Below are 27957 nucleotides of genomic sequence, written 5' to 3' on the forward strand. Positions count from 1 at the left end.
AATGGCCAATATGAACAGGACAAATGATTATTACAAGAAAAAAAAACTATTTTAATGTTCATTTGGGCACCTGATTGTTGTTTAAAGACACGATTTGAAAAATAGTGAACCCATTCTTAAAACATATAATTAAGGCTAGAAAGATCTGTTTACTCATAATGGGCAGAGTTAACTGCCGTGATCGGGGGGACTAGACCTTTAATTCAACTGCTCCCCACATGAGAATCTCGCATAATACTCAAGCAGTCAGCTGACTTTAGACGCCATTTTGTCAGCCATTTCCTCCACCGATCCATTGCCAGCGTCTCTGCACAGCACAGGACGCCCCAGTCTGGCCCTCAGCTTCAGCTGCCCGGGCTCGGTAAACAGCTGCGGATCCTGCACACACGGTACCCGGGTGGATGAGAGACAGTCTAGCGGGTCGGTCGGCACCCACTAGACCTCTGCACGGCGCTTGGCCCCGCAGGAAGAGAAGAAGAAGCGGTACAAGTCACAGACAGACATGGCTTTGAAGATTGTCAAAGGGAGCATCGATCGGATGTTCGATAAAAACCTTCAGGATTTAGTACGTGGCATTAGGAATCACAAGGAAGATGAGGTAAAACGGCCAACGAGAGGCCAACGTTTTTAAATTCACATTCATTGATGTTTTTAAGTCGACACTGCACATCGCCGTTACCGTTATCGTTGACTAGCTAGCTAACGTTAGGTAAATTAACATTAGGTAGGCTGACCAGCTAACGTATAATTAAGCTAAACAGTCATTTCTCAGAAGCTACAGCAGCCGGTTTAATGCTTATTTAACGTCGGCAAAGTAATGAGTGAGTGAGTGGAATATGTGACAATGTTAACTAGCTGTCAAGGTGTTAAAGAAGGAGGCTTAATGTGGAGTTAGCGGTTGTGTTACTGGCAGCTAACCTGGCTAACTTGACAGCCAGTTTAGAGGAAGCTGCTCGCTAGATAATCACAGTTCACCAGGCGATTACTCTCCTGCAAAACGGTGATCATAACAGATTGTATTGCCTATGTGAACACCCCGTACCATCAGGCAGCTACTGCTAACTTTATCTTATGCTGGCTCTATTAGAGTGTGGTAGCTTATATGTGGGTTTTGCCACAGTCACCCGTGTTGACTGCTAGGTCTTTAATCCGCCAGTGATTTTTTTCCCTCTCCATTTGAGTTGAGGACACCAGTGACATTTAACCACTGAATGAACAATGTGATCATCTGATAATATAGGCAAGAACAAATTGTCACAGAGGCCTTTCCAAGGTGGATTTGTTTCACTTTGAACTTGTATAAGCAGAGATGACCGTCCTGACTCTTGCTACCAAAATGGAATATTTTACAAACATGTTACTTTATTAAAATTTATTGAAAAATTTCTGGTATAAGATATAAATCCTCCACACCAGACTCTACAACTCAAAACAAACTAACCATACAACAAAACAATTTAGGCTGCAATTATTTTCATTATCAATTAATCTGTCGATTATTTTCTCAATTAATTGATTAGTTGTTTGGTCTATAAAATGTCAGAAAATGGTGAAAAATGGTGATCACTGTTTTTCAAAGCCCAAAGAGACGCCCTCAAATTGTTCCTGTTTTGTCCACAACTCAAAGATATTCAGTTTACTGTCATAGAGGACTAAAGAAACCAGAAAATATTAACATTTAATAAGTTGGTATCAGGGATAATGGATTTTTTCTTTCTTTAAAAATGACTCAAAACAATTGATTACTTATCAGAATAGTGATATAATAATTTGATAGTTGGCAACTAATCAACGTATTGACTTATTGCTGCAGCTCTAAAAGCAATACCACAATATACTTGTTTTAAATAACAATAATTAAACATATAATCACAAATCAGCTTTATAAATAAAAAAAAAAATTCTTTGGTGACCAGAATTTATCCAATCTGTTTTTAAAAGAGTTAACTGAAGGAGCCCGCGCTACATCCTGTGGAAATTTGCTCCATGCTTTTACAGCACAATGTGAAGAAGATTTTTCTCTTTTCAGAGAAAAACTTTAGAGGGAATCATTTTAAGGAGTTCCCTCATAACTCATATTTAGTATTCCAAAAGTGGATATTGAAGTTGAGAAATGAGTCAGCCAGCCAGCAGCTCCACTTGAACATCCCATCAGTGATTGAAGGTGATGTCATCACTGTCACAGCTCATCACAGCCTCAGACCTGAGTGGGAACAGGGTGGGATGGACCATTAGAGGGCACTGTTTGGGGCAGCCACGTCTCCATCTCTCCCATTAACCTGCCATTGCTATGCGCTGTGTTTTTGGCTGTGTCTAGCCTCGTTCTTGCAGTGAAAATGCTACGTCAGGTAGTAAGATAGGCTAGGTATGATGCATGATCCCTGGGTTGTTGTTGCACAGAGCAGCGGTGCCGTGCACACCTGTCTCATACTGTAGGCCAACTGTGAAATTTAGAGGTAGTGTGTCTAACCTGTGGGCAGCTTTTGGATGTGATTTCTCTGTCAACGTGGCAGATTTGTCCTGCTTACTATCTCATCAGTAAATCAGTTTGCAAACAGGGGCTAACCCAGCAAACCTAATCAGCTGTACACACATTTTGCTTGGATATTATATCTGTATGTGCGTCTTCTTTTTTCATATATGAAAAATGTACACCTAGCATGGTTAGGTTGTTCTAGTCCATCAATGTTTGATCTCTTGATTCAGCCTATGGCCTAAGCCTTTCGCTGGTGGTAACCCAACCTGGCCAGCCTAGATAAGCTGGTGGTTGCCCAGCCAACAGTGGACAGTTTGCTGAAATATTAATACAGTGTATGTGTGTGTATACGCCTGAGTGTGTGTTGACTTTTTCCTGGCCAGCCCACAGTTTCTCATACACTCTATTTGTTTTTCACATGTGTGCTGAGTCTTTGCACGGTTCATTCATTCACTCTCCCTCCCACTCCTTCGGAACAGCAGACATATTGGAGAAAAAAAAGGTGTGAGGATGTCCTAAGTGTTATTCAAGGAGATTGCCAGTAAGAATAAAAAAGGCCTGTTTGTAATTGGCATGTATTAAAAGATAAGGTGTAGCACTAGTTAGCATCAGCTAACGCTGAACTTCCTCCTCCTTTGCTCAGAAGGCTACAGGCCTTTCATTATATCTTCATTTCAATCGGCATCAGTGGCTTAAAGATAGTCGCTGCTGGCCCTACGACAACTATTTCAGTTATTTCAATTGGTTCTGAATTGGTCATTGAAGGAGAGTGTGATGGGGAAGCACAATGTGTGTCTGGTGATAGTGTGCTGAATCCCAGCCCTGCTAGCCACAGTTTCTCCAGGATCAACAGCAGAGCTCAGTCCTCCGCCCCCTCTACCTCCTCCTGTCACTGTGCTGTCTCATGACTGCACACACATGACCAGCACACTCTCACACTCTACAGAGCTATATGTGTATGTGTTTGTTGTGTAAGGTTGCTCCTCTCAACAATGCTCGACTGGTCGCTCTATCTACTGGTCAAGCTGAGATTGAGCTCCATTGTTTAATGAGATATATCTTCTGTTCTCACTATTTCTGGAAATCTTGTGTATTACAGCAGGGTTCATAAGAGCAGCTATGTTTTTTTTCACCTAATCATTCATGTCTATTTGTGAGGCTCCTCATTTTTTAAAATGTTTTAGTGGATGGGAGAGCTGTTAAATCACTCATTACCTTTAGACCTGCATGAAACAACCTGCGGCCAATAACTGTGTAATTAGTGATACAGTTTAATCTTTTGCTCAAGAGCTTGTTTAATATTTTTTTTGCTCTGTAAGCAATGGATAGTTTGTTCTTCAGCATGAGCTGTTTGAACTAGTGTAGTGTGTTTAAGCTTGGTTCAGCCATCGCGCAACACCTGATGACAATCCCATAGGCAATGTGTATCAGTGATGTGTGTTTTTGGTCCACAGGTCAAAGCCATACCATAAATCATCTGCCACATGAAATAGGGCTTCAAAATTATGTTTTTTAGCAGTCAAACTGGCTAGCACAACTGCAGAGTAGACTTCAATGCAAGTCATAATTTGATGTCTTCAGCCTCTACATAGTTCTGAACTTCAATACCAATGATAGTGACCTGTTCTTAAAAGACTCACTGCCCTCCCTGAGCCCATGGTGGAAGAATTTTGGCTGATGCTAGAGGCAATAAGAGATAAAGACTGTGTTACGACTCGATGACTGTAAGTTTAAGACTTGAGACTTGCATGACATGACTTTAGACTTTACTTGGGACTTGCAGAACTAACACAGGTGTATTGTATAGCAACAGCAAACAGACCAGGATTTTCCAGCTTGTTTTTAGGTGCTTGGTAGCAGCCTCCCACTCTGGATATCACTCCACCTAATCTGATCCGGTGTGTGTTGTTTGTCCTCTCCTTTGTCTGCCCTCAGGCCAAGTACATCTCCACATGCATCGATGAGATCAAACAGGAGCTCAAACAGGACAACATCGCTGTCAAAGCCAATGCTGTGTGCAAGCTCACCTACGTAAGATCTCTCAGCGCCCTCCACCGATTCACTGACACTTTCTGCTCATCACTTCTACTCAGTATATAGGAACTGATACATGAACAGATACATGCATAGATACACACACAGACCAGAAGCTGCTTTGGAGCACACCTTACTAAAAATGACACCAGAGTCTCTTTATTCCTGTTGTACTAACAGGGTAATCGATTTTCAATTATTCAACACCCAAGATTAACAAAGAAAGAAACTAACCAAACAAAACACATGTGATTCATAAGCAGTATATAATTATATGCTTTGGAATTTGACCTTAATGGGGAAAACACATATGAATAACTAAGCACAATTCATTGTTTCTTAAAGAAAGTTTAACCACCAAGGTACGGGCATTTAATTTGATGCTTTCTAATATACTCAAACAGTTCTATCACCTGTTTACATGCACACACTGGAAAATTATGGCTGACTGTGATAACTGTACAATATATTATATATTTTTATTCACACAGCATCATGTTCAATCAAAGCCCATTATTTCAGCTTAAGCTTTCATCAGGAGCAAATAAAACTCCCCATTTAGAAACCACTTTATACATTTTTACAAAACATGCACAGAGGTACCTGTACATATTTTTGTTTTATAGCAGAAGATTAGTCACCACACAGCCAAATATGAAGCAGCCGGCTCTTATTAAGAAGACCGCTACTTCTATTAAAATGAAAGCACTCTCTCTATTTATAACCAGGGTCTACATTTAGGTTTAGATGGCCTGTTGCGATTAGCATCTGTGCCCGCTTTAAAAGCTTTCAGCTCAAATCATTTAGCCTCTCTGCGCACCACAGGGACAGCTTAGAGCCCCCCTACCTCCCCTCCTCCTCCTTTTATTCACCCACATCTCTCTTTCTGTCTCCTTTCTTTCTCTTCTGTGTTACAGCTTCAGATGCTGGGCTATGATGTCAGCTGGGCCGCTTTCAACATCGTTGAAGTCATGAGCTCCTCCAAGTTCACATACAAGGTATAAATGATTCATCTTGGACATGCAGATCTCAGAAGACAGATGTGGTGTTCAGATTGTGGTGTATGTCAAAGTGAAGGTTGTTATTGGTGAGATACCTGGAATCTTTAATAGAGGTGTCAAAGCCTAGTGACAGCCACAATCCCACAAACTGTCCTTTTCTGCAGCATCTAAGTTCATTTCTCCACATAGAGACTCACCCACAAACAGTGCATTGAAGAGTCACAGCATATTTTTTATATATATATATATATATATATATATATCTTTATGGAGCTGCTGCAGGTTAATAAATATTTTTAATATTAGCATCATACTGAAATATATAGTATGTGGTTGCACAAATAAAATGCAGCACAATATGTAATTCTCTCTGGTTGCTGTTGTTTTTACAGAGGATTGGCTACCTGGCTGCCTCGCAGTGCTTTCATGAGAGCACTGATGTCATCATGCTGACAACTAATCAGATCCGAAAGGTCAGTGATGCTCTTGTTCTGTAAACTCTGTGTCTGAGTATCTCTGACTGCCCCCTCTATCTCAGCCAATCCCCTCTGACTCATGGACTGTTTTTTTTTAAAAAAAAAAAATCTTTTATTGCTCCCAGGATTTAAGCAGTCCCAACCAGTATGACACTGGTGTTGCCCTCACTGGCCTCTCTTGTTTTGTGACCCCCGACCTGGCTCGAGACCTGGCCAATGACATCATGACACTGGTGAGTCATGGCAAGGATTCATCCTCTTTTGTTTTTAGTACAGTGCCATGCCATCAAGTAGAGTTATGCCTTTTTTTAACACTTTAATCACAACTCTCTCTGCCTTTCTCTCACTCTAGATGTCCCACACTAAACCCTACATCAGAAAGAAAGCTGTGTTGATCATGTACAAGGTGTTTCTGAAGTACCCAGAGTCCCTGCGCCCTGCTTTCCCCAGGCTCAAGGAGAAACTGGAGGACCCAGATCCAGGTATCAAGACAGACACCATAAGTTTTTACTGCCGTGAAAGAAGAGAAAGTTGTTTGCTAATTTTTCTGGGAGTCTTGGCTTCGGCTCTTGATATGGGCCGGATGTGCCTCTTTTCCTCAGAGGCAGCTAAATCGAAGACTATGCCGATACTCCTGGGGACAGGCGTTGTCTGTCACCTGAACCCTATGAATTATTCAGCAACTAAGAATATGAGATTAAGGAAAGCTCATTTGTGAGCCTGTCCGGACTGTCTGGGAATATTCAGCAGCTCACAGGACTATTTCTGTTACACAGACAGAAACATCTCACAGGACATTTATCTGGCTTTATTGCATGTAACAAGGACTGTGCCTGTGGTGTTGCACTTATTTACTATATGTCAGGGAGCCAATATTTACTGGTCTGACATCGTAGGGGGGTGGTTAATCTTATAAAGCTACTTTCAACTGTTGTCAAAAGGATATTTCAGCTGTGATATAAGGCGAAAAATAAATCTACTCTTTAAAATATTGTGTGTGTTAACCAGTTGTGATACCACACTGAAGTAAACAAGTAATGGCTGCACATGATAATTGAGGAACTAGTTTTACTTTTTATTTATTAAGAACAAATGGCATCTAATGAAATAACTGTTGCTTTTGTTATACTGCTATTTTATCCTACATTATTGCTTTATAGTCATTACAATGTCATTATTTTCTGATTTCTTTTTTTCCCCTAGTGCTGTTAGTGTTCCAGATCAGGATTGATAGCGATGTGAATGACGTTTGTTCCTGTCTAATGTGTTTTCTCCTCTTCAGGCGTTCAATCAGCTGCAGTAAATGTAATCTGTGAGCTGGCCCGGAGGAATCCCAAGAACTACTTGTCTCTGGCTCCTCTCTTCTTCAAACTCATGACGTCCTCTACTAATAACTGGGTTCTCATTAAGATCATCAAGCTGGTAGGTCAACAGGCCACAGTCATTGAGACCGACTCTCCCTGTGTGGAAAAACGCAGCCATCTCATTTGTTTGAATGAGATGAGTTTGGTCGACGCAGAATTGTAAACCACAGTGCAGTGTTGTTGCGTCAGACAAGCCTTCAAACTCTTGTCTGTTCTGTTACTCAAACCAGCCTTCCTGGATCATATTTCATGTCTCGCCGGTACCTGAAACGACACAGGGCTCCCAGTACTAAACTCCGTACCATGAGGGATTGAGCCTTCTGCTCTGCTGCACCATGCTTGTAGAACAGCTTTCAAAACGATCTGTGGGCAGCACAGACCCCAGACTTAAAAACTGCGAATGGAAAGTGCAGTACAGGTTAAATGCATTATTATTATTCTGACTAACACAGCCCCATGTGTTGTTTAAATGCGGAGCTTTTTTATGGGTCTGAGCGCCTGTTCAGATTTGCTGAATGGGTGTATAAATATTACACTGGCTTTTAGATATGTCGCTCTACTGCTCAAAGCCAAGGTTTTGTTTGACGCTCTTATAGTGTTCCACTAATCATACAATGAATCCATCACAAAAGAGGAATTGATACTAGTTCCAGTAGCCTCAGTTGGCTCCAAAATGCCATGGAGTCACATGACAGGTTACATAGTAGACTCTTTTTAAGTCATTTGAACTGCCTTGTTATAAAATAAGTCCATGTCCCCTCTGTTGCAGTTTATACAAATAAATAACACATTCTCACAACATATATTGAGCATCCTTAGTGAGGTTGAAAATACAGAATAGGACCCACAGTTACATCATTGTAGAAAAGTGTAATTTTGTAGACTGCAGACTTCATACTCCATGTGTCATAGTACTGTCTTTGTGTCTTACAGTTTGGTGCTCTCACACCACTGGAGCCACGGTTGGGGAAGAAGTTGATTGAACCTCTGACAAACCTTATTCACAGGTGAGATGAAATCTTTTACAATCTTTTTCACAGATGGTTAAAGCGGTCTGATCTGATGAATATATCAATAATAATCTTTCTCTCTCTCTCTCTGTTTCTTACCCTGTCTTCTTCTCTCACAGTACCTCTGCCATGTCTTTGCTGTATGAATGTGTCAACACTGTAATTGCAGGTCAGTACTGGCGGTGTAGTAATGTTGTTCAGTCAGTGTGTGTCCGGTATTGTAATTAACCTTACCAGAGTTTGGAATTTGTGGGAATTTGAGTCCCACTGTAAATACTGTAAAGCCCTTTTGATAAAAATGCAGACATTTAAAAGCACATATGATTTCTTCGCCTCCATGTCCAGGAATAAGCTCATAATTTTACTCATTTACTAAGATATACAATGCAATCACATGTATCACTTAATTTACAAACAAACCTTCATCTGTTACTGTTATTCAGTCATACTAAAAGCAGCATTTTGTATACACGACTTGCTCGATTATCTTACAAATATACTTGAAAATGCACCTTTTGGGAATTCTAGTGATATTTTTCACTATCTACCAAATATTAGTTCACCTTCAGATCTAACTGCTTCTTTGTCCTGCATTGCAGTGTTGATTTCCTTGTCTTCTGGGATGCCGAACCACAGTGCTAGTATCCAGGTAAGGCTCTGAGGTCCAACTCCTCTATCTGCACCTTTTATTTGTGTGCTAGATGTTGATTTTTAACCCTTTCCACTCCAGTTGGATCACAATGCATGCTTTCACCAATTTCTTTCTGTTCACAAGTCTGTCTGTCTTAATACATTTTTATATTTCCTATATATTTTTAACAGCTGTCAGACTGACAGGCTAGCAAAATTCCTTCCCTTCAGTCTTTGTAACTTTCAGTTAATTCATGAAAAAAAAGCATTTTTCTCCATTTCCCACCACTTTTGTTTGTCACATTTATTTTCTTTGAAGTGTGCCCGTATGATGAGGCTGAAACTGGTGTGGAAAGGTTTACAGTGATGATAACGGCTCTTCCTTTCTCCCCCTCTCTTGCTCTCTCTCTTTCTATCTGTCTCCAACAGCTCTGTGTGCAGAAACTGCGAATCCTGATAGAAGACTCGGACCAGAACTGTGAGCCCTCTGTCAATGCCTGCAGTGTGTCATTTTCTCATTGTCTGCGTGTTTCTGACTATGGAACAGTCCACCCTTTTAGACGACAATTACGTAGATCCCCTGACTCTGGATAACTCGAACTTTATTACCTTCCCACACAGAAAATGACCAATTTAGACTTGTTTTTTTTCCTGGGTTGTTGCTCCAGTCTGAAAGGGGTAAAAGTTGCCATTTTGCTACCATAAAGCATAGGACTTATATGCTCTCTGGCACATTTGCAGGTTAGTTCATTTAAGTTGTGCCAGTTGCAGCTGATATTACTGAATTCAGCCATTCGAGTTATCTGGACACCCCCCATATATAGGTAGTTGTGTGTGTGTGTGTGTGTGTGTAGAGTAGATTGTAGATCTCTGGTCTGAATAGAGCAGACTGTGAACCTGTGGTTTAAGGTTTTGTTTATCCTTTAATGGCCCTTCTTGTTGGCTGTTATGGTCTGTCTAATACAATGAGTAAAGTAGTAAAAAGTTGTGTCATAAGCATTTTCAATGAGCAGGAATAACCCCGGAAAAGCATTGATTTATAAGGCAGCAGTGTAGTAAACAATCCTTGAAATGTTATCTCAGTTCCTCTCACATTTCAGTGCACAAAGTGTTTTTCCACAACATTTCACCAAACTGCTCCCTGTCACTTTTCCACAGTAGCAGTAGATTTAGAAGCAGTCGCTGTCACGGCCTCCTGCAGCAGCACTGAGGTTGCTGGTCATTTCTGCAATGTATTCACTGCAGCCTTTTACCCTCACCCCCAAGGTCACTACCACACACATACACACACTCATATTGATCCAGGAACCTAATAGGCATTTGTCTCTGCCAGATCATATGATCGACAGAAGGCTGTGATTCAGCAGATTTCTGAATTTCGGTGAGCGAGTAGGAAAAGCTGCCAGCGATACGACGGAGGATAAAGCAAAACAAAACTACTGCGTCCAGTGTGTGTGTGTGTGTGTGTGTTGTCCCGTGTATATGTGTTTGTGTGTCCTTTCCATTGTTCTGTTTGTTTTGTGTTCCTTTCCTTTTGTAACATTTAGTTTGTGTCATTCATGTACGTTTTTTTATATTATTGCATGGATAAACATAGCAGTAATTTGTTCATACTGTATTTACATACAGATACAGATTTTTTTATGTTATGTATGCCAGCTAGAGTTTTTAGAGTGTCTAAATAATCATCAACAGGGGTGTATAGTAAAATCTTTAATAAAGACATGTATGTCCTCTAGTCAATATGGATGTCTTAAAAAGTACTCTGCAACCAGATATTGTACTTTTTGTGGTACTGCAGTCACAATCAAGTAAATAGATTCTTGAATAAGGGTACAAGTACCATGAACATTGTTGTTAAGGCAGACAGTAATGTCAGGTGATCGGTGATGGGGTACGGAGAGCCAAGGGTGCATGTATTTCAGTTGTTAAGACACTGAGTATGTGTGTTTGTATTTATGTAGTGAAGTACCTGGGCCTGCTGGCCATGTCAAAGATCCTGAAGACTCACCCCAAGTCAGTGCAGAGTCATAAGGACCTCATCCTCCAGTGTCTGGATGACAAGGATGAGTCCATCCGCCTGAGAGCTTTGGATCTACTCTATGGCATGGTATGGAGAGGAGAAAAGTTTTTGATTGTACACATCAGTTAGTTTTTTTTTTAACACTGGTAATTTTAATCTTAAGTAGTGTCGCTTACTCAGCTTTTTAATGCCAGATCATGAGGTGTCAGTAAACTACATTTATTCAAAGAAGGACAAGAAACTGTTTTGCCACAGCTACTGATAAATTCCAGAGTTCTCCTGCTGTTTGGTTGTTTTACTGTATAAGACTTGATTTGATTTTTACAGCAGGTGTGTCAGGCAATGTCACAGTTTCTCGTTAAAATGGCCATATCAGTGTATGATACTTAATAATGCTAAATTATGTGATATATTTTTTTGAAGAAATAAATCGTGCTGTAAGATAAAACATAGTCAACTGGGCTCTCTACATTTTAAAGCTATAGCGAGGGCATTCTGGCTTTTTCTGTTCCAGTAAAAAAAATATTGTTGTGTCTTTGTCTATTCTCTCCAGGTATCCAAGAAGAACTTGATGGAGATTGTCAAGAAGTTGATGCTGCATGTGGACAAAGCAGAAGGAACCACCTACAGAGATGAGCTGCTCACCAAGATCATCGACATCTGCAGCCAGAGCAACTACCAGTACATCACCAACTTTGAATGGTCAGTTTTACTCCACAACAGACAGCATCGTCTTAAGTATCACTCCAAGTCTTGTTAACCTTGTTTTCCACTCAATGACGTGACATTCAACTGCATCTCTCCCACATGTGCTTGACAGGTACATCAGTATCCTTGTGGAGCTGACCCGATTGGAAGGCACGAGGCACGGCCACCTCATCGCCTCTCAGATGCTGGATGTTGCTATCCGGGTCAAAGCCATCCGGGTCTTTGCTGTTGCCCAGATGGCCACTCTGCTGGACAACGCCCACCTGTTGACCGGCAACATGCAGCGAAACGGCATCTGTGAAGTGTTGTACGCTGCAGCCTGGATCTGCGGAGAGTTCTCAGAGTATGTTGATATCTCTATTTGAAACCACTCTTTGATACAGTAATTCGTCATTTTATACTGCACAGTCGTGCAGATTGACCTCAGTGTGCCTCTCAAAGTAAACCAAGCAGTAAACCAAATGTAATCCTAAATACTGTATGTAATCCACCTTTCTGAAAGTTGAGGGTAACAAACCAGGGATAACATAAATCCGCCTCCTCCTCTTCTTAGACACCTGGAGAACCCGCTGCAGACTCTGGAAGCCATGCTGCGGCCAAAGGTGGCCACCCTACCAGGCCACATCCAGGCAGTGTACGTGCAGAATGCAGCCAAGCTGTTTGCCACTGTGCTGAAGAGCCAGGAGGGGAACACAGACAGCACAACCGCACAGGAAACCAGCCAGCTGATGATAGACAGGCTGCCGCTGTTTGTCCAGAGTGCTAACCTGGAGGTGCAGGAGAGGGTAAGATAGAGGAGGAATCATGTGTTAGAAAAGTCTTTTAATTGGTTTTCTTTTGCCCAAGCCATAATAGAGATGTGGAGCTTTGCCACTGCACACCTCACAGAATTACACACTGAACACAACTCTGATAAATACTTCCTCTAATCAACATATATGTCGGCCTCACCTCCTGTCATTTCTTCAGGCGTCTTGCATCCTGCAGCTGGTCAAATACATCCAGAAACTGCAGCAGAAGGACGTAGAGGTAGCGGAGGAAGTCAACGCACTGTTTGCTGGAGAACTCAACCCTGTAGCCCCCAAGGCACAGAAGAAAGTGCCTGTTCCTGAAGGGTGAGTTAGAAAATGAGAACTTGTTTTAGAGGCATGGATTCAACTTACTGGTCTTTTTTTTCAGGCTGTAGTTTGTGTTGCTGTTGAGTAGAGCGAACTAGAGTTATTTATGTTGAATCCTTTCAATATTTGTAAAGAGTTTTTTTTAATATTTAGTCTACCATAATTGATATAAATGGGATGGACAAAATATTAGAATCCCTTCTCAGTATACCGCAGTACAATTCATCTCTGTTTCTGGGTCTTGATCACTGATGTGTAACTGAGTTTGTTTGTGTAGTTTGGACTTGGATGCATGGATCAACGAGCCTCCATCTGAGAGCGAGTCTGAGGATGAGCAGCCCAAGCCTATTTTTACCAAGGAGGAGCCCAAACACTCCCGTCCCCGTCACACAGAGGTGGATGAGAAGGAGCTGGCAAGGGTACGCTGGTTAATGATTGTAGCATTGCTGAACTGAACAAATTGAAGATGTTTTTATTTGTGTTAACAGCTTTTTGCAAGTAATTTGTGTGCTATTCCATGTTCTAGTGTATTCATATATAAAAAAAAATATTTTATTTCACCCAAATGCCACATGTAACTGGAAATAGCCAAGACATTCATATAAAATGCAAAAATGAGACATGCAAATGATAAACCATACTCTACTGAACCATAGTTCTGCTGTGAGTGAATTTGGCTTCCCGTGTTGCTTATGTTATAACTGAGGTTGGCTGTGCCCTCATTGATTAAATCTGTTTTTTTCCTGTTTCCCAGAGGAGAGAAGCCAGAAAGCAAGAGCAAGCCAACAACCCATTCTACATCAAGGCCTCCCCATCCTCTCAGAAGGTTTGATTAGTTACAAGTAAAAATGTATGAGCCTAGAAGTAAACTATCATCTTTGATAAATGTAAATGTGCTTTTGTATAAGGTGCATGTATCAAAGTTGTGTGTTCAGTGCAAGTTCATGTTTTAAATGAGTGTCTCCTCTGTGTAGGTGTACCAAGAAGCCCCTGGAGTGGAGCACATCCCAGTCGTGCAGATTGACCTCAGTGTGCCTCTCAAAGTCCCAGGTGGGACGCAATGTTCTAACATGACCACAAAACACTAATTTCACACTCAGGACTCTTAAAATCCTACAAAATAAAACCGGCTTACTTTTACTCCTCTCTCACCAGAAGCGATGATATGATACAATGAAGATACTGTTGTATATGTAATGCTAGTTTTGTTCTTTCTCTTTATGTGTTCTTCAGGTCTGCCTATGTCTGACCAGTATGTGAAACTGGAAGAGGAGCGTCGGCAGAAAGAGAGAGCAGAGAAGAAGAAGAAGGAGAAGAAGAAGAGGAAAGAAAAGCGCAGCGGACGAGGGAAGAAACATGACTCGGGCCCTGAGAGTGAGGAGGACATCACGCCTGCGCACATGGTCGACATTGTTACAGAGGAGATGCCAGAGGTAATCTCACAATCAGAACGCTTGATTTGATATGTTTTGAACATTTAAAAAAAAAAAGAAGAACATAACAGATTTGAATTTATTGACATCATGACTCATTGTAATAACATATAATTGATTTTCATGATATTCAGTTCATCAGACTGTCTCAGTGCACATTAAGACATGTATCTCAGTCAGAATCAAACGCCATTTAATTCCGTCATTGCTTCGTTTATTGGTTTCTCAACTCAGAGTGGAAGTCAATATCTCAACAGACCTCTTCACATGTTTTTTTTTGTGTCAAGGTTATAGATTTATTTATAAATATATTAACTCTCTTATTGATTCTGCCTTCTTGTTGCTGCAGAATGCCTTACCCAGTGATGATGATGACAAGGACCCCAACGACCCTCACAAAGCCCTGGACATCGATCTGGACAAGTGAGTCCACACTCTCTAGATCGATTCCACATATAGACAGACCTTCATGTGAAATTTGACCTTAATTGTAGCACATAATTCAAAATGTAGAAACTCATCATTTACATGTTTGACTGAGCTAATCAATCAATTGTTGAACCTTTGATTTTCAGCCCAAAGTTATAGCTGAGAAACCCTGATGTTTAAGCTTGTACCGTTTCTTTTAATTTGGATGTTTTCTCAGCCTGAAAAATTCAGTATTTTTTCCTGTTTGGCGTATCTTGAGCTTCCCGGCCACGCTGTCACAGCTTATGTGACTCGGCCCTTTCCCTCCTCTCACTCTCTCTCACGGCATTCTGCTTTCTGCTTCCTCTTTTCTATGCATACACACACCCATTACTGCCTCTTTGTCCGGGCAGCTTGCTGGAAGCGGCTGGGCGCAGGTGAGTAGCACCCCAGCCACAAGACCTGGGCTCCGACTGTACATGGATTGCCTCCTTGTGTATCTCTCTCTCTCTCTCTCTCTCTCTCTCTCTCTCTCTCTCTCTCTCTCTCTCTCTCTCTCTCTCTCTCTCTCTCTCTCTCTCTCTCTCTTTCTCGAATTAGCTATCTCGCGCCTCTCACTAACATAGCTGTTCTTTCTTTCCTCATTTGGAGTTTGCAGTAGCTGCGTCCTCCCTTTGCTCTTCTTTCCTTCTATTTTCTATATTTATTGTTCAATTGTAGCCTTTAACCTAGTATAATATCCAGTTTGCCCTTTTTCTTACCCTGCTCCTTTTTTTTTTTTCTTTTTTTTTTACTTCTAAGCTTGACAATATCAGCAGCATACTGTGATTACCGTTGTATGACTTCTCTGCCCTTCCTGTAACGGAGGCGAGAGAGAAAAATCGTCTAAAGAGATGATATCTCTTTGATAAGAAAAAAACAGTTTCATAAAAAGATCATTTCAACTGGTTGCTGCTGATGTTCTCAGGACTTAATCTTTCACCACCTGTACTCCTGGAATAGACTTCTAAAGCCATTTTGGCACTTGTTTCTTTTATTTTTTTCCTTTGGCATCAGCATCAAAGTGCTTTTAAGAAACCTATCCCAGGGGTTAGGTCTTGGCTCCCAGTTCCCAGATCCTCCTCAGTTGAGCTCGGTAGACTTGCCTCCAGATTCTCACCAGCTGTTTTTAGAGCTGCCCTTGGTGGAAATAACAAGTGCATGTGCCCTTAGGCCACATAAATAAATAAAAAGGAGCATTGGCAAAATAAAATTAAAAACAAACTTAAAGAGATCTTGATTGTGAACCACTAAACAAACTAAAATAAAATTGCAGAGTAAATATCATTTGTTTCCTTTGTAAACATAAGTATACTTAAGAAAATCCTGTGTTTCCTTTCTGTTTTGCTAAACGATAAGTGACCAGGAACCAGATGTCATCCAGTCATTGAACCCTTTAAAAAGATTATATTATGCCCCTTTCTCAGTTTAATATTTTCATTTTCGTGGTCTGTTTACAAAAATTTGTATGTTTTGATGAAACAAAAAGCACCTAGTTACAGCTGTACAAGCCATGGATGCAGCCCCTCTGTCTCACTCAGCCTGAAACAGGCTTTGTGTCTGCTCAGTGCCCCTCTCTTTTGATTGGCTGACTGTTTTCTGGGTGACGCATGCCCAGGCCAACCACAGTTTAAGGATTGTAGCACACAGAGAGCAGAGGAGAGAAACTAGCGTGACCATAACTTACAGCAAAATGCAGTAGAGTCGCTCACAATTAGCTGAAATGAAATGAGTACACATAAATTAGTTAAATAACAAAAATAAACATATTTTGTTTCCTTTAGGAGGGGTGAGAGGTCCCGCCCTCCAAGGCATTGGTAGGGGAAACGCTGAGCATATAGTTATGACATCACAACCTTACAGAAGTCCAAACAGCTTGTTTAAAGGCACAGTTTCTGAACAGGAGCTGTGTGCATTTCTCTGAGGACTGAGCGTTTTGACACTTTCACAGTATTTATATAGCACCTAGACCTGCTTTATAATCAAAAAAGAAATGGAAATCTCCCTTTCTACAGTATGTCCCCTTAAAAAAAAAAAAAAAAAAAAACATCCATCTGTGGTCAGTTCCAGAAACTGTTTAAATCCTTAACCAAAGCCTCTTATTTGAAACCTAACACAGGTGTCTGCAGTTGAAGTGGTGATGAATTCAGCTCAGCATTTATTTATAAGTCTGGAGAAAATAAGACTGTCTGCACTAGACAATACAATTTAATCCTATAGCTTTCTTTAAATGAAAACTTCCCTCAGAAGTAATGAATCATATGTTTTTAATACTGTTCAATATGTTTCACAATGTTCAGGTTCAAACAAAGATCGTGACTGTTGACTACTGCAGGTATTCATTTAGATAAGTAAACACAATAAGACAGTTAATTTTTTTGTTCTGAATAGTTCATGAGTATGTGTATAAATAATACATCAAAAGTATTTCTACCAAAGCACATTCTGAACTTATGTGCGACCGTAGGGAGACAAATGCAAAATTAAACTAACTAAAACAGGACAAAATAACAACTAAGACTAGTATTTCTTTACAGTTAAAACTAAAACAAAACATCCATCTAGAAAACTAAGTGATATTACTGTGGTATACAGCTGGACTATTGACACAGAGCATGTGTCTTTATAGAGAATAACCAGCAGGGGGCTGCAGTGCATGGGGTTACTACTTTGAAGGGCCATGCTTTGGGAAAATAAACTTGACAGCTCTTATCAGTTCAATATGGAGGAATTTATTACTGTAGTTTCTAGCTGTCTGGGAATGTCCAGTGCTTCAAGCTCTGCCAGAGGAACGGCTTAACTAAACGCTTTGAATGAGACATGGCTGCTGCCCAGTGCAGAATATGTGCTTGGATATGGTTGATTGCTGCACCTCACAACCCTAGTTCGCCTTTTTTAACAGATTATTGCTAACTAAAAACATAAAGGAAGCTAGAAAATATTTTCCAGATGACGGCACTAACTCCAGACAGACCATAATCACCTCACAGATCCTCATCCAAAATGTTCATCTGTGTACTTTTGTTTGTCCAGGCCCCTTGCAGACAGCGAGAAGCTACCGGTCAGGTCACACCGTGCAGCTGAGGCTGCGAAAAGCCCAGTAGAAGATGGAGACGCAGAGAGCAGCGCCTCACAGGAGCCCAAGAAGAAAAGCAGCAAAGAAAAGAGGGAGAAGAAGAAGGATAAAGACAGGGATAGGAAGGTGAGGTTCAAATGCCTTTTTTATATCGCAAGGATTACTCCTCTTTCTTCTCAGAAACCACACTCACCTCATTCTGTCTAGCTACTGTGACTGTCTCTTAAAACCAGTAAATCAGATTTATGGAGCTGTTTAAGCAAGAAGAGAACAACAAGGAGCTGTCAACCGCTGTGAAACGATGACTCAGCAGTTGCGTTTCTCAACCTTAACTGACGCAGAGCTGAATTGATTCTCCTGTTTTTTTGTGTGTGTGTGTGTGTTGGTTTTTTTTTCCTCACAGAAAAGCAAAGAGGAGAAGAAGAAGAAAAAACACAAACATGAAGAAAAGGGGGAGGATCTTCTCGGGGGTCAGGCAGACGAGCCTGTGGTCCAATCGGAAGAAACCAGTGAGGTGGCGGCACCGCCCACTTCCACCAGTGCTGAGGTATGCGATCACAAAAAGGTAGAGCAAGGCTGTTTCCTACCTAGCAACAGAGTTTGTAGCCAAGATTTCATTTGACCCCGAAATTTGATTAAATTAGAATCTAAATCTAAAATTCATGATGGATTAAAAAGCTTAAGAATATCATCAAGTATAATCTGCTAAAAAATATTACATGCAAACAGATATCTTTTGATCATTTTCATTGACTCAACACTTCCATCGCTTCTTCCCAGCCGCGCTTTCAATCAGCTTTAATGATCAAGTATCAGTTTCCTCTGAGCTGACTGCATAGTCTCTTGCCAAATACTTGATTTATTCATGAAATAGAGCAGCGTATTCTCTGTATCCATTTTCATGAATAGTAGTAAGATTACAGAACCTGTTTGGCCCTCACCCTCTCACCTCCTCGCACTCCTCTCCCTCCCTTCGTCTTCTAGGTATCGGATCTGGATTTCTGGCTCTCAAATGCTCCAGTGCCCTCAAACACCCAGGTTGAGTCGCACCCCTCTCTCCCTCTCTCTCTCTCTCTCTCTCTCTCTGCCTCTTCCCCTCATCTCTTCAATTTACTTATTCCTCTTTATTAACTCCATGTTTTATTCATTTACCTCATACATTCTGCCTTTGTTGCCTCTCGATATGAATTTTTTTTTTTTTTTTTTTTTGCTCTGTCCCCACACCTCACCTTTTTTGACACAGCTTCCTCTCTTTCACAGGTCACACAACACTTTCCTCTCACATTCTTCAGCCTTCCTCTGTTTCCTAGCATGTGTGTGTGTGTGTATTGTGTGTACACAGTATGTGTGTATTTGTCTCACAATGCCAGTGGTTCTCTACCTCAACTTTTATTTTGCTCGCTGGGTGTCTTGTCGAGAAGTGACAGTGGATGTTGTTGTTGTTGTTGTTGTGTTGCTGGTGGTGGCAAGTGAGTGGAGGTCGTCTGAGCTTCCACTGGAATCTGGCCTGGAGTCAATTCCTTTTGTTCCTGTCGCCACCGCATCACCACATGTGTTCTCCGACTGCTTCCTTCGTGGTCACATGTTGGATTGTTCTTGTCTTTGTTTCAGTTTGAACTTTGTAGTGTCACAATAGTACACTAAGAAACAGAAAACACCTTTTTGTAGAAATTATAAGAAGTAGGGTTGAGTTAAAGGTACCCTTTGGACTTTTTGCCTGCTAGTTAGGTTATAGAGCAATGTTTTTATAAGTTCGTTCCCATTGTGTTTGTACAGACATGCGTACACGCTGTCCTCCCACAGATTTCATGCTATTTAGTTGATTGACAGTTGCCGAAAGTAACACACAAAGAAAAGTTTCAGTGCACCAACAAAGGCAGTGAAGAGGAAGACTGCTGGTACACATAGAGGTGGTGAGAAACACTGACTATAAGCATAACCCAAGTTGCTCTTCCCTTATGATTCACCAAATTACATTAATGTCATCATTTAATTTTTAATTTATTTTTTAATAACAAAGAAAAGTATTTTTTTCTGAAAAAGTTTGTTATTAAATTTTGAACAAAACCCACTTCCATGATTGTTTGAGATAGTGCAGTACGTAACCACCAGTAACAGGCAACACAACACTTAAACAACATGGTAGACAAGCTTTTTCCCAATGCTTCCAGTGTTTTATGTTAACCAGCTTACTGGATGCACATATAACAGACAGACATATGAAAGTGATCAGTCTTCTCATCTCTGCAAGAAAGCGAATAAGCACTTTTCCTAAAATGTCAAACTATTCCTTTAACCATACAATATATCTGCGTTAAAAGTCAAAAGCTGTTAGCACAGACATCGTTCTGCATCTTCCATACCTCCTCATCTGTAGATTGCGGGTGTGTTGATTAAAACCAGGTCTGTCTGGGCATTTTAACTTTGGCTTCGAGGAATTCTGTTTTTAATCATGTGAGCTGTCGGCCCCAAAGTAAAAGCTCTCCTGACCTAGAAACACGACCTCTTCAAGACACGCCTCGACATGTCCTCGTGGAAGAGTTGTTTTTATATTGGTTGTCACACTAGCATAACAGATCAGAATTTGACCTATAAAGAGTTTACTGTAACATGTAAGTAGGCTGTCACTAGGATCCTGTAAATCGGGCTTTACTGTCTATGACGAGTGTAGCTGGTTGATACAGTCGATCCAGCACAAAGTGCAGAAACCTACAGGCAAAACTTACACTTGTTGATTTCTCAGACAAACTCATTTGTGTCTCGCATGTGACACTTTTGGTTTAGGAATTTCGATTTTTGTATTTGGTGTCACAGAGCTCAGTAGGTTGCAGCTGATCAATCCCTTTTACTTTAACGAATGATTGAGTGAACTCACTAACTCCCACTTACCTCTATCGACACAGAAGTGACAAACACCCTGTATGTGTTGCATGCTATGGTAGCTCTCTGCTAATGCCTTTTATGTGTTTATGTGGTGGTGTGTGTGCATGTGTGCGTGAACAGGAAGCAGCAACAGTAGCAGCAACAGCAGAAGCAGCCCCTGTGCCCGAGGCGGCCTCTGGCACGGCGCCAGACTCCGAGCCTGACGAACCCAAAGACACCGAGATGGAGGAGATTGTGAGTCATCGCTGATGATGTGATAATTGCTAAGTAGATATTTTGTCTGCGGTGCGAGAGATTCCATATCACAGTGATCTGAGAGGATGTGGCAACTTTTATTCACACAAGTTTGTGGAAATGATGCACCAGGGACCTGCCAGTGCTCAGTTGCTCTCTGGAGGAATATTTCTACTAGTATTCATGTTTCATGAAATTGTGTTAATATTAGCCTCCCTGTGATATTCTAATATTATTTGTTTCACATTTGATTGCGCTACAACTTTTAATTAATTCTTTCTTCTTTCTTTTTTTGAATTATAAGAAGTCCTCCAAACACAAGAAGAAGAAGCAGAAAAAGGAGAAGGAAGAGAAGGAGAAGAAAAAGAAGAAGAAGCACCATCACCATCATCATCACAGTGACGGTGGAGAGGGGTCGGTGCAGAATGGCACTGTGGAGGAGGAAGAGCCTCTGCCGGTCAGTGTTTGTCATCAGCCTTTTAACAGGGACTGTCTTAACCACCGCAAGAAGTGTGAATTAAAACTTGCTGCATACACGCTGAGTGTATGCGTGTTTTTAATTTCTGCATTGTTAAAGGGCCAATATGTACAGTTTCTTGATTTAATATTGCTTTTGGGGGAAGAACAAGTCACTGACCTCAAACCCACAGATAACCTGATGTTGCATGTAGGCAGTATAGTTTATCATAATTCTGATCTGTGACTTCCTAGCTTCTCACTGACTGCTGCAGACACACACACACAAACTGCCTCACTTGCTATGCATCAGATAGGTAGAACCAGCTCCAGTTGCCTAGTTAGCATACCGAGTGACGGAGAAGGCTTGATCTGACCTGAGCTCTTCTCTCCTTTCAGCCCATGTCCAATTACTGCCTGCTGGCTGAGAACTCCTACATCAAAATGGTGAGTAATGACGATTGGGATGCTGCTGAAGGAGAGATGTTTTTAATAACATTTAATTCACTAATTTAATTTCTGATCTCAATAACTTCATTTATACTTCTCTATGAAGATTGCCCCACCATAGATAATGTGGCATTACATGAATGTGTCGGGCAGTGTCGTACATTCTTTACCTACCTGTTCGGACCATGTTTACATTCTTCCCTTCACTCTATGATAAAGAGGGATGATGTAATGGTTTGCACAACAATAGATTTTCTCACTAGATCACAACATGCACATTTGTCTCTCACATATCTGATCATCTGATTGACCGCATATGATGTTTGGCCTTAATCAACCCTGTTGTGTTGCTGTGACACTGCTCTACTACTACTCACACTCAGCAGAACAATTCATGAGTGAAGATAAGATCAAGGTTGTAATAAACCAGAGTTTTCCTGTAACACATAGCAAACTCTTTGTGGTTTCTATAGGAAGCAGAATGTGAAAATCATGCTAATTTTAATGTTTAGGCCATTTAGATTTATCTGCAAGTCATTTAAGACACCTCTTAAAATAAGAATAAAACATAGTATGCAGATTTCTTTTTTTTTTTTCTCCCTTTCTTTAAAGATGATGGAAGATGCTGATGAGGTACTGGTTAAAATTCTGTCAAAGACAGAATGTCTTTAAAACTCTCCTAGACGTGTTTCTCTGTGTTCTTGTTGCTCTTCACTCAGTGGCCTGAGCTTTACTGTTAAAGGAAATGTTACGTTTCTGTAGCACTGCAAAGCTACATCGTTTTCTAAGAATGATTCTGTCCTTGTGATTTTCTCCTTGTGCTCAGACTGATTTCTTGGAAACAGTGATGTGTGCTTTGGTGTTGGGACGATGAGTGGATTTGTTGTGTTTACTGATGAAATAATCGTTGCTCAATTTTTAAAATGCAGGGAGGGAGGTTGGGACAGCTTGAGCAGTTATTCAAGGTATAAATCTTTTTTCTTTTTTTTTTTTTAATTAAAATAATTTTTTCTTTTCCTGCTACTAAGGTTTATGACATCCAGGGAAACCTGCAGGATGGCAGTCAGGTAGTGGTGTCTGTTATATTTGAAAACAAGTGTGACAGCTTCCTTAAATCCATGGAGTTCAACGTGCTGGACTCTCTCAACTCCAAGCTGCAGAGGCCAGAGGGGGCAGGTCCACATGATGGCCTCACCGTCCCCTTCCAACTTCCACCTGGTCAGTCATCATCTGCAAAATGCAGCTGTTTTAATATAGGATTTCATTTCTAAACTGTAATGAGATACTTCACGTCAGTGCTAATTTTCAAATTGAAAGCATACATCAGCTGAAAGGTTTTTGTTGTAACTGCAACAAGATTTCAGACCATTTTCAAACCCCACTTTGGGAAGTTATGTTTAGCCTGATGACTTAATCATGAGCTTCTCTCTTGTGCTTCAGGGGTGTCCAACGAAGCGCGATTTGTGTTCACCGTGCAGAGCATCGTAATGCCACAGAAACTGAAGGGAACCCTCACCTTCATTGTCAAGGTTGGTAGGAAAACACACTCAGACACCAGTTAAGACAACAGTATACAACAAATAAAATCAAAATTGGTTTGATTTTGCAAGAATAATTGCAAAAATAGCCGAAAAACAAAACAAATTGGTTTCTTTGGGGTTATTTCATTATTATATTTAAAAACAAACATAGCTGCCATGTTTTGCTTTTTGCAGTTGTTGGCTTAGTTGTGTAAACGTGTAACTCTTTACATATATCAGCTATGACAAAAGTCATATGATGGTATTAAGCCTGTGGCTGTTGGACAAGGTCAAAATCAAGCTCACTGATTAGCAGAGTGTAGATAAGATGTGCATTTAAGCAACACAAAGATCAGTTTGTTAACTGACACTTTTCCCAGATCTCTCTGCAGGTCGCCAGGCCTAAAGGGAATCAATTCAGTGCCACGTTACTGTTATTGATTATATTCATATGTTTTTGTGTTGTGTCCCCACAGAATGACGACTCCTCAACTCATGAGAAACTGGACTTCAAACTGCACTTTACCTGCACCTCCTACCTAATCACTACTCCATGCTACAGGTGGGTGTATTAAATCTCCATCTGAAACACCTTGCACACCACATTACACCCCACAAATTAGTTGTCAGTAAGTCATTAAAATCAGTGGTGATTTTTCTTTTGGACCATGATTGTGATTAGTAAATGTCACAGCGGTCTGCCTATTGTATGAGATTTCGTAGGTAAAGCAGTGGACAGTTTAGTCTAACGATGCTAGAGAAAAGTTTGTAGAGTTTCCAAAATGGAAATGTGTCATCCTCAGGGGAGCAGGAACACATTTAATAAATTTCAGGACAATCGTCCCATTAAATTTTTCTGTTTCCTTTGTAAACTTGGAAATTTTGGCTTGATGGTGGTACTGCAGGAAAAGTCAGTGGATCATTAAAAATCTTATGGGGACCATGAATATCTGCAATGAATTGAATAAAGATCCAACTATTTGTTATTCAGGTGTCTTTGTCCATTGTAACATTTCAGTCAAGGAGGAATTAAAATGTGTTTTTTTTGTGTTTATTTTGGCCAGTGATGCGTTTGCAAAGCTGCTGGAGTCTGGAGACCTGAAGGGCAGCTCTGTCAGACTGGAGGGTGTCAACATGCCCTTTCACCACCTACTGGCCAGGATCTGCTTCCATCACCACTTCTCTGGTACACAAACACACTATTTATATGTCTCAAGTGCCATCAGATGTGTGGACTGTTCCACACACAGGACACTACAATACACCGATTACCAACAATTTAGTCATTTTCCTGTGAGTGTGAGCTTAACTGGCAGGATGCTTACGCTTGTGTTGTTTTTGTCTTGTTTGTTCAGTTGTGGAGAGGATCGACTCCTGTGCCTCCATGTACAGCAGGTCTATCCAGGGTCACCACGTCTGTCTGCTGGTCAAAACTGTGAGTGAACCAATGACATTCCTCACCTATCCTCTGTTCACCAGTGGACTGAGATATTCATAACCAAATATCTAATGTTGCACCAGTTATTATTCCTAAAAACGAGTAGACTTTCAGGTTGTAATTTTGACGTTGTCTTTCTCCTCCCCTCTTCCTCTCAGTCTGATCAGACAGTGTCTATCGACGCTAAATGTGACGAGCCGACGCTGCTTGGGAATGTGCTGGACGAGATCAAGCAGACCTTCTCTCAGTGCTGATTGTGTCCGACAGCCCCAGGGTGCCCCCGACCCCTCCACACCACCCCCCCCCCCCATCCCTTGCTGAAACACAACATAATCATGTTATGAAACACTGCGGCTGGCACTTCCAGTATCGCCCTATTTATTAGTCCTGAGATTCGCAAGATTTCCTTCCCCTTACCTTCTTCTTCAGTGTCCAACACTCTGTTGTTCCTCTGCACTCTGAGCTCTGTGATCACTCCCTGACACCATATGTTGTTTTACAGACTTACTTTGTATTTGCTACGTCTTCTTTGCAACGCACTTTCATTTTTACTCCCTGGTTTTCCAAAACCCCAACAGCCACCCCACCTCTGACTCTGTACTGAGCTCCTCCTGTTTCTGGATGCTCTGCATCCTCTGCTCTTCCCTGTGTACCTTTCTGCCCTCCACTTGTCGGCAATTCAGTCTGTGACGGTCATATAATGTAATGTTGACAACTGGACTTTTGCTGTTGATGGTTGAATTGTGTTTTTACTGTTTTGAAGGGGTTTTTTGTCTTTGGTTTGTTTTTTGTTTGTTGTTTTTTGTCTCTTTTTTTTTTTTTTTGTCTGAAGCCTGTCTGCGCCTTTTTCTCCCCCCCTCTTTCTTTCCGCTCACTAAACATCAGTGTGCGTGCTGCTCTTCTGTGTAGAAATGGAAACCATGTGACTGGCGCTTTCTCAGACTGGTCCTAGCTGGATAGATGGGGACTCAATCCTGTTCACCCTCTACTGACCTGGTGCCTGGAGAAGACCAGACACTGGGGGACTGCTGTGAGAATAGTGCAGAGATGAAACCAAAGCTACACATAAGGCATGGGTCTTTAACTAGTATCAGAGCTGGTGCCCTACTTGCCTTTTGGCAAGGCTCAGAGTAAATCTGCTAGTGTTAGTTTAACAGAATCCTTGTGTGGCACCACGGGTGATTTGTACAGTAGGTCAGTGGTTTTGCTCTGTGCCTTAGCCTCGCAGTCTGATCTACTCCAGCTCCTCATGAGTCTCGTAGAGCCCCACCTCCCTCCCCGATATATCTGCTCCCAAATCCAACCGTGCTAAACTGCAGTTTGACAGCTACTTGCTACATATCACTCCATCCAAGAATCAAACAAGAATTGGAAGACGGGAGAGTGTAAAAGTGATTGAAAGAAACTCTGGCACCGGAGTGCACAGTGTAATGTGAGATTTCTGTTTCACCTTGCCGTCAGGCCATTGACACCTTTCTCAGCCTCCCCTTCAACTGACAGACGGGGTAGTTAGTTGTATAGAAGTTGTTATATTGTAAGTACACAGAAGGATGCTGTTATTCCTGTGAAGTGGTTATGGTGCTGAAGGCCCACATTTTTTTTTTTTATTAGTGATAGAATAATCTGACATAAAGAGAGCTGCCCATGTTACATCACTGTTCTGTCTCTTTTCTTTTAAAAAAAAAAAGTCAAATTATTACTGACTGAAGGATGACGAAGTTACACTATCAACCTGCCTCCATTTCTTTAAACCAGCTGGTTTGCATATCAGGTTGCTCTCCCTGTAAAGAGAGACTGTTTAGTGGTCAGTGGTTTTAGGTTTTCTTTCAATCAGTATTAGGCGACGGGGCTTCCACTGTAAGGAAGCATCTACTCTGTCAACAGCAAAATGCAGCTTTGTCTGTCTTCATGTGAAACCTTTTTGCGCCTGTGCCACTTTGACGTTTGCATTACAGTAGCCGTGCCTGGCTGACACTCAGCTGGCGTGTGCCCAGATAAACCCCAATGTTTCTTCTCCCTTCAGGAACTGCCTTGCCACTTTTTTTTTTTTTTTTTTTTTTTTTGTGCATTGACATGCTATGATGAACATGACTGGTCATTTCAAAAGAAATGGCCTCCTCTTAGAAGTTTCTCAGAGTATTTGATGTTTTAGTTTGTGTCATTCATGTCTCAAGTCACTACCCAGTCCAGCACGACTTAATCTTGTAGTAGCAAGCTCAAAAAACTGACTCGGTAGCGTCTCTGTTCATATATACTGTAAGGCCCCCTTCACACCTGTCTGCTATTGTAGATAACGACTATGATAATGATGTCTGTGGCCTGAAGGTCAGGTCAGCCATTCCATGAGATCTTCTCTCCAGTAGTAGAGTCTGAATACAGAGGTGATCAGCTGTATTTCAGGAATGTCAATAGAAAATAAGTATGTATGTATTCCCTATTCATGAAAATGACTGATATCAGTGAAACTGCAAAACAACTCCCCTAATCATACATTGTCTTAGTTCTGATCATTTTTCTTGTGCATAATATTTGATTAAAATTTGTATATTGCATGATTAGGAATGTACACTTTTTTTATTTACCTTTTTTTCTGTTCCATGGACATGCTAACACAAACGAAAACTTGTCATTCCAATTTTTCCTTTTTTCTTTCTTTTTTTTTTTAATGAAGTTTACTTGACCATTTTCTGTTTTGATGGTATTGTGTTTTTATCTATTCTAAGTTCGGACAATTAAAAAAAAAAAAAGTGATATCGTTGAATGTTTTTAAATTATTAAACACAGGGGAAGGAAGGGGGTTCTGTTTGGTGTCATGACACTTGAGGGCGTGGGGCTCCGAACAATAAGTTGAGTCGAACAGGTCACGTGAAGCAGTGTACTGAGAAGCAACCCACTCTGTCTTAATTCTCTATTGGTTCAGTTGTAGTGAGTTGTTTTACCAAGTTTGGCTTGTGACATTGAAATATACTCTCATATGGCTCTGATTTTTGAAGGTCCTGTCTTTTTATTTCTCCATACTCAATTCTCCCGCTGTACAATGTAATATGTTCTAAAGGGGACAACATAAATTATCTTCATTCCCTTTAAAGAAACTCCACCCAAATTAAAAAAATAAAGGCTGTAAGAAGCTGTTGTAGTCTTTTTTTTGTGTGTTTTGGTGAACCAATAAACACCCACATA

General features: G+C 40.9%; 1 protein-coding gene across 8 annotated transcripts; it reads left to right on the top strand.

Annotated features, from left to right (window-relative positions):
* Positions 1-257: 257 nt before the first annotated feature.
* ap3d1 (adaptor related protein complex 3 subunit delta 1) lies at positions 258-27906 on the top strand. Of its 8 annotated transcripts, none has more exons than XM_044361159.1 (35): positions 258-598; positions 4412-4507; positions 5428-5508; positions 5904-5984; positions 6113-6220; positions 6340-6469; positions 7270-7409; positions 8285-8358; positions 8481-8530; positions 8961-9010; positions 9421-9469; positions 10956-11101; positions 11568-11716; positions 11835-12065; positions 12276-12507; positions 12692-12837; positions 13118-13259; positions 13595-13666; positions 13815-13893; positions 14074-14273; positions 14623-14696; positions 15095-15118; positions 17754-17922; positions 18200-18343; positions 18781-18834; positions 20800-20913; positions 21218-21370; positions 21769-21816; positions 22432-22452; positions 22848-23037; positions 23260-23348; positions 23816-23901; positions 24404-24525; positions 24695-24774; positions 24936-27906. In XM_044361159.1, exons 1-35 carry the CDS (start codon positions 503-505, stop codon positions 25029-25031), a joined length of 3816 nt encoding a protein of 1271 aa, XP_044217094.1. In that variant the 5' UTR covers positions 258-502; the 3' UTR covers positions 25032-27906. The 8 variants fall into 8 exon arrangements, with proteins under 8 accessions (XP_044217094.1, XP_044217096.1, XP_044217095.1 ...); XM_044361161.1 differs by having other exon boundaries at positions 21221-21370; XM_044361160.1 differs by having other exon boundaries at positions 13815-13890.
* Positions 27907-27957: the final 51 nt, after the last annotated feature.

Source organism: Thunnus albacares, chromosome 9 (genome assembly GCF_914725855.1).
Source record: "Thunnus albacares chromosome 9, fThuAlb1.1, whole genome shotgun sequence".
Lineage (NCBI taxonomy): Eukaryota > Metazoa > Chordata > Actinopteri > Scombriformes > Scombridae > Thunnus > Thunnus albacares.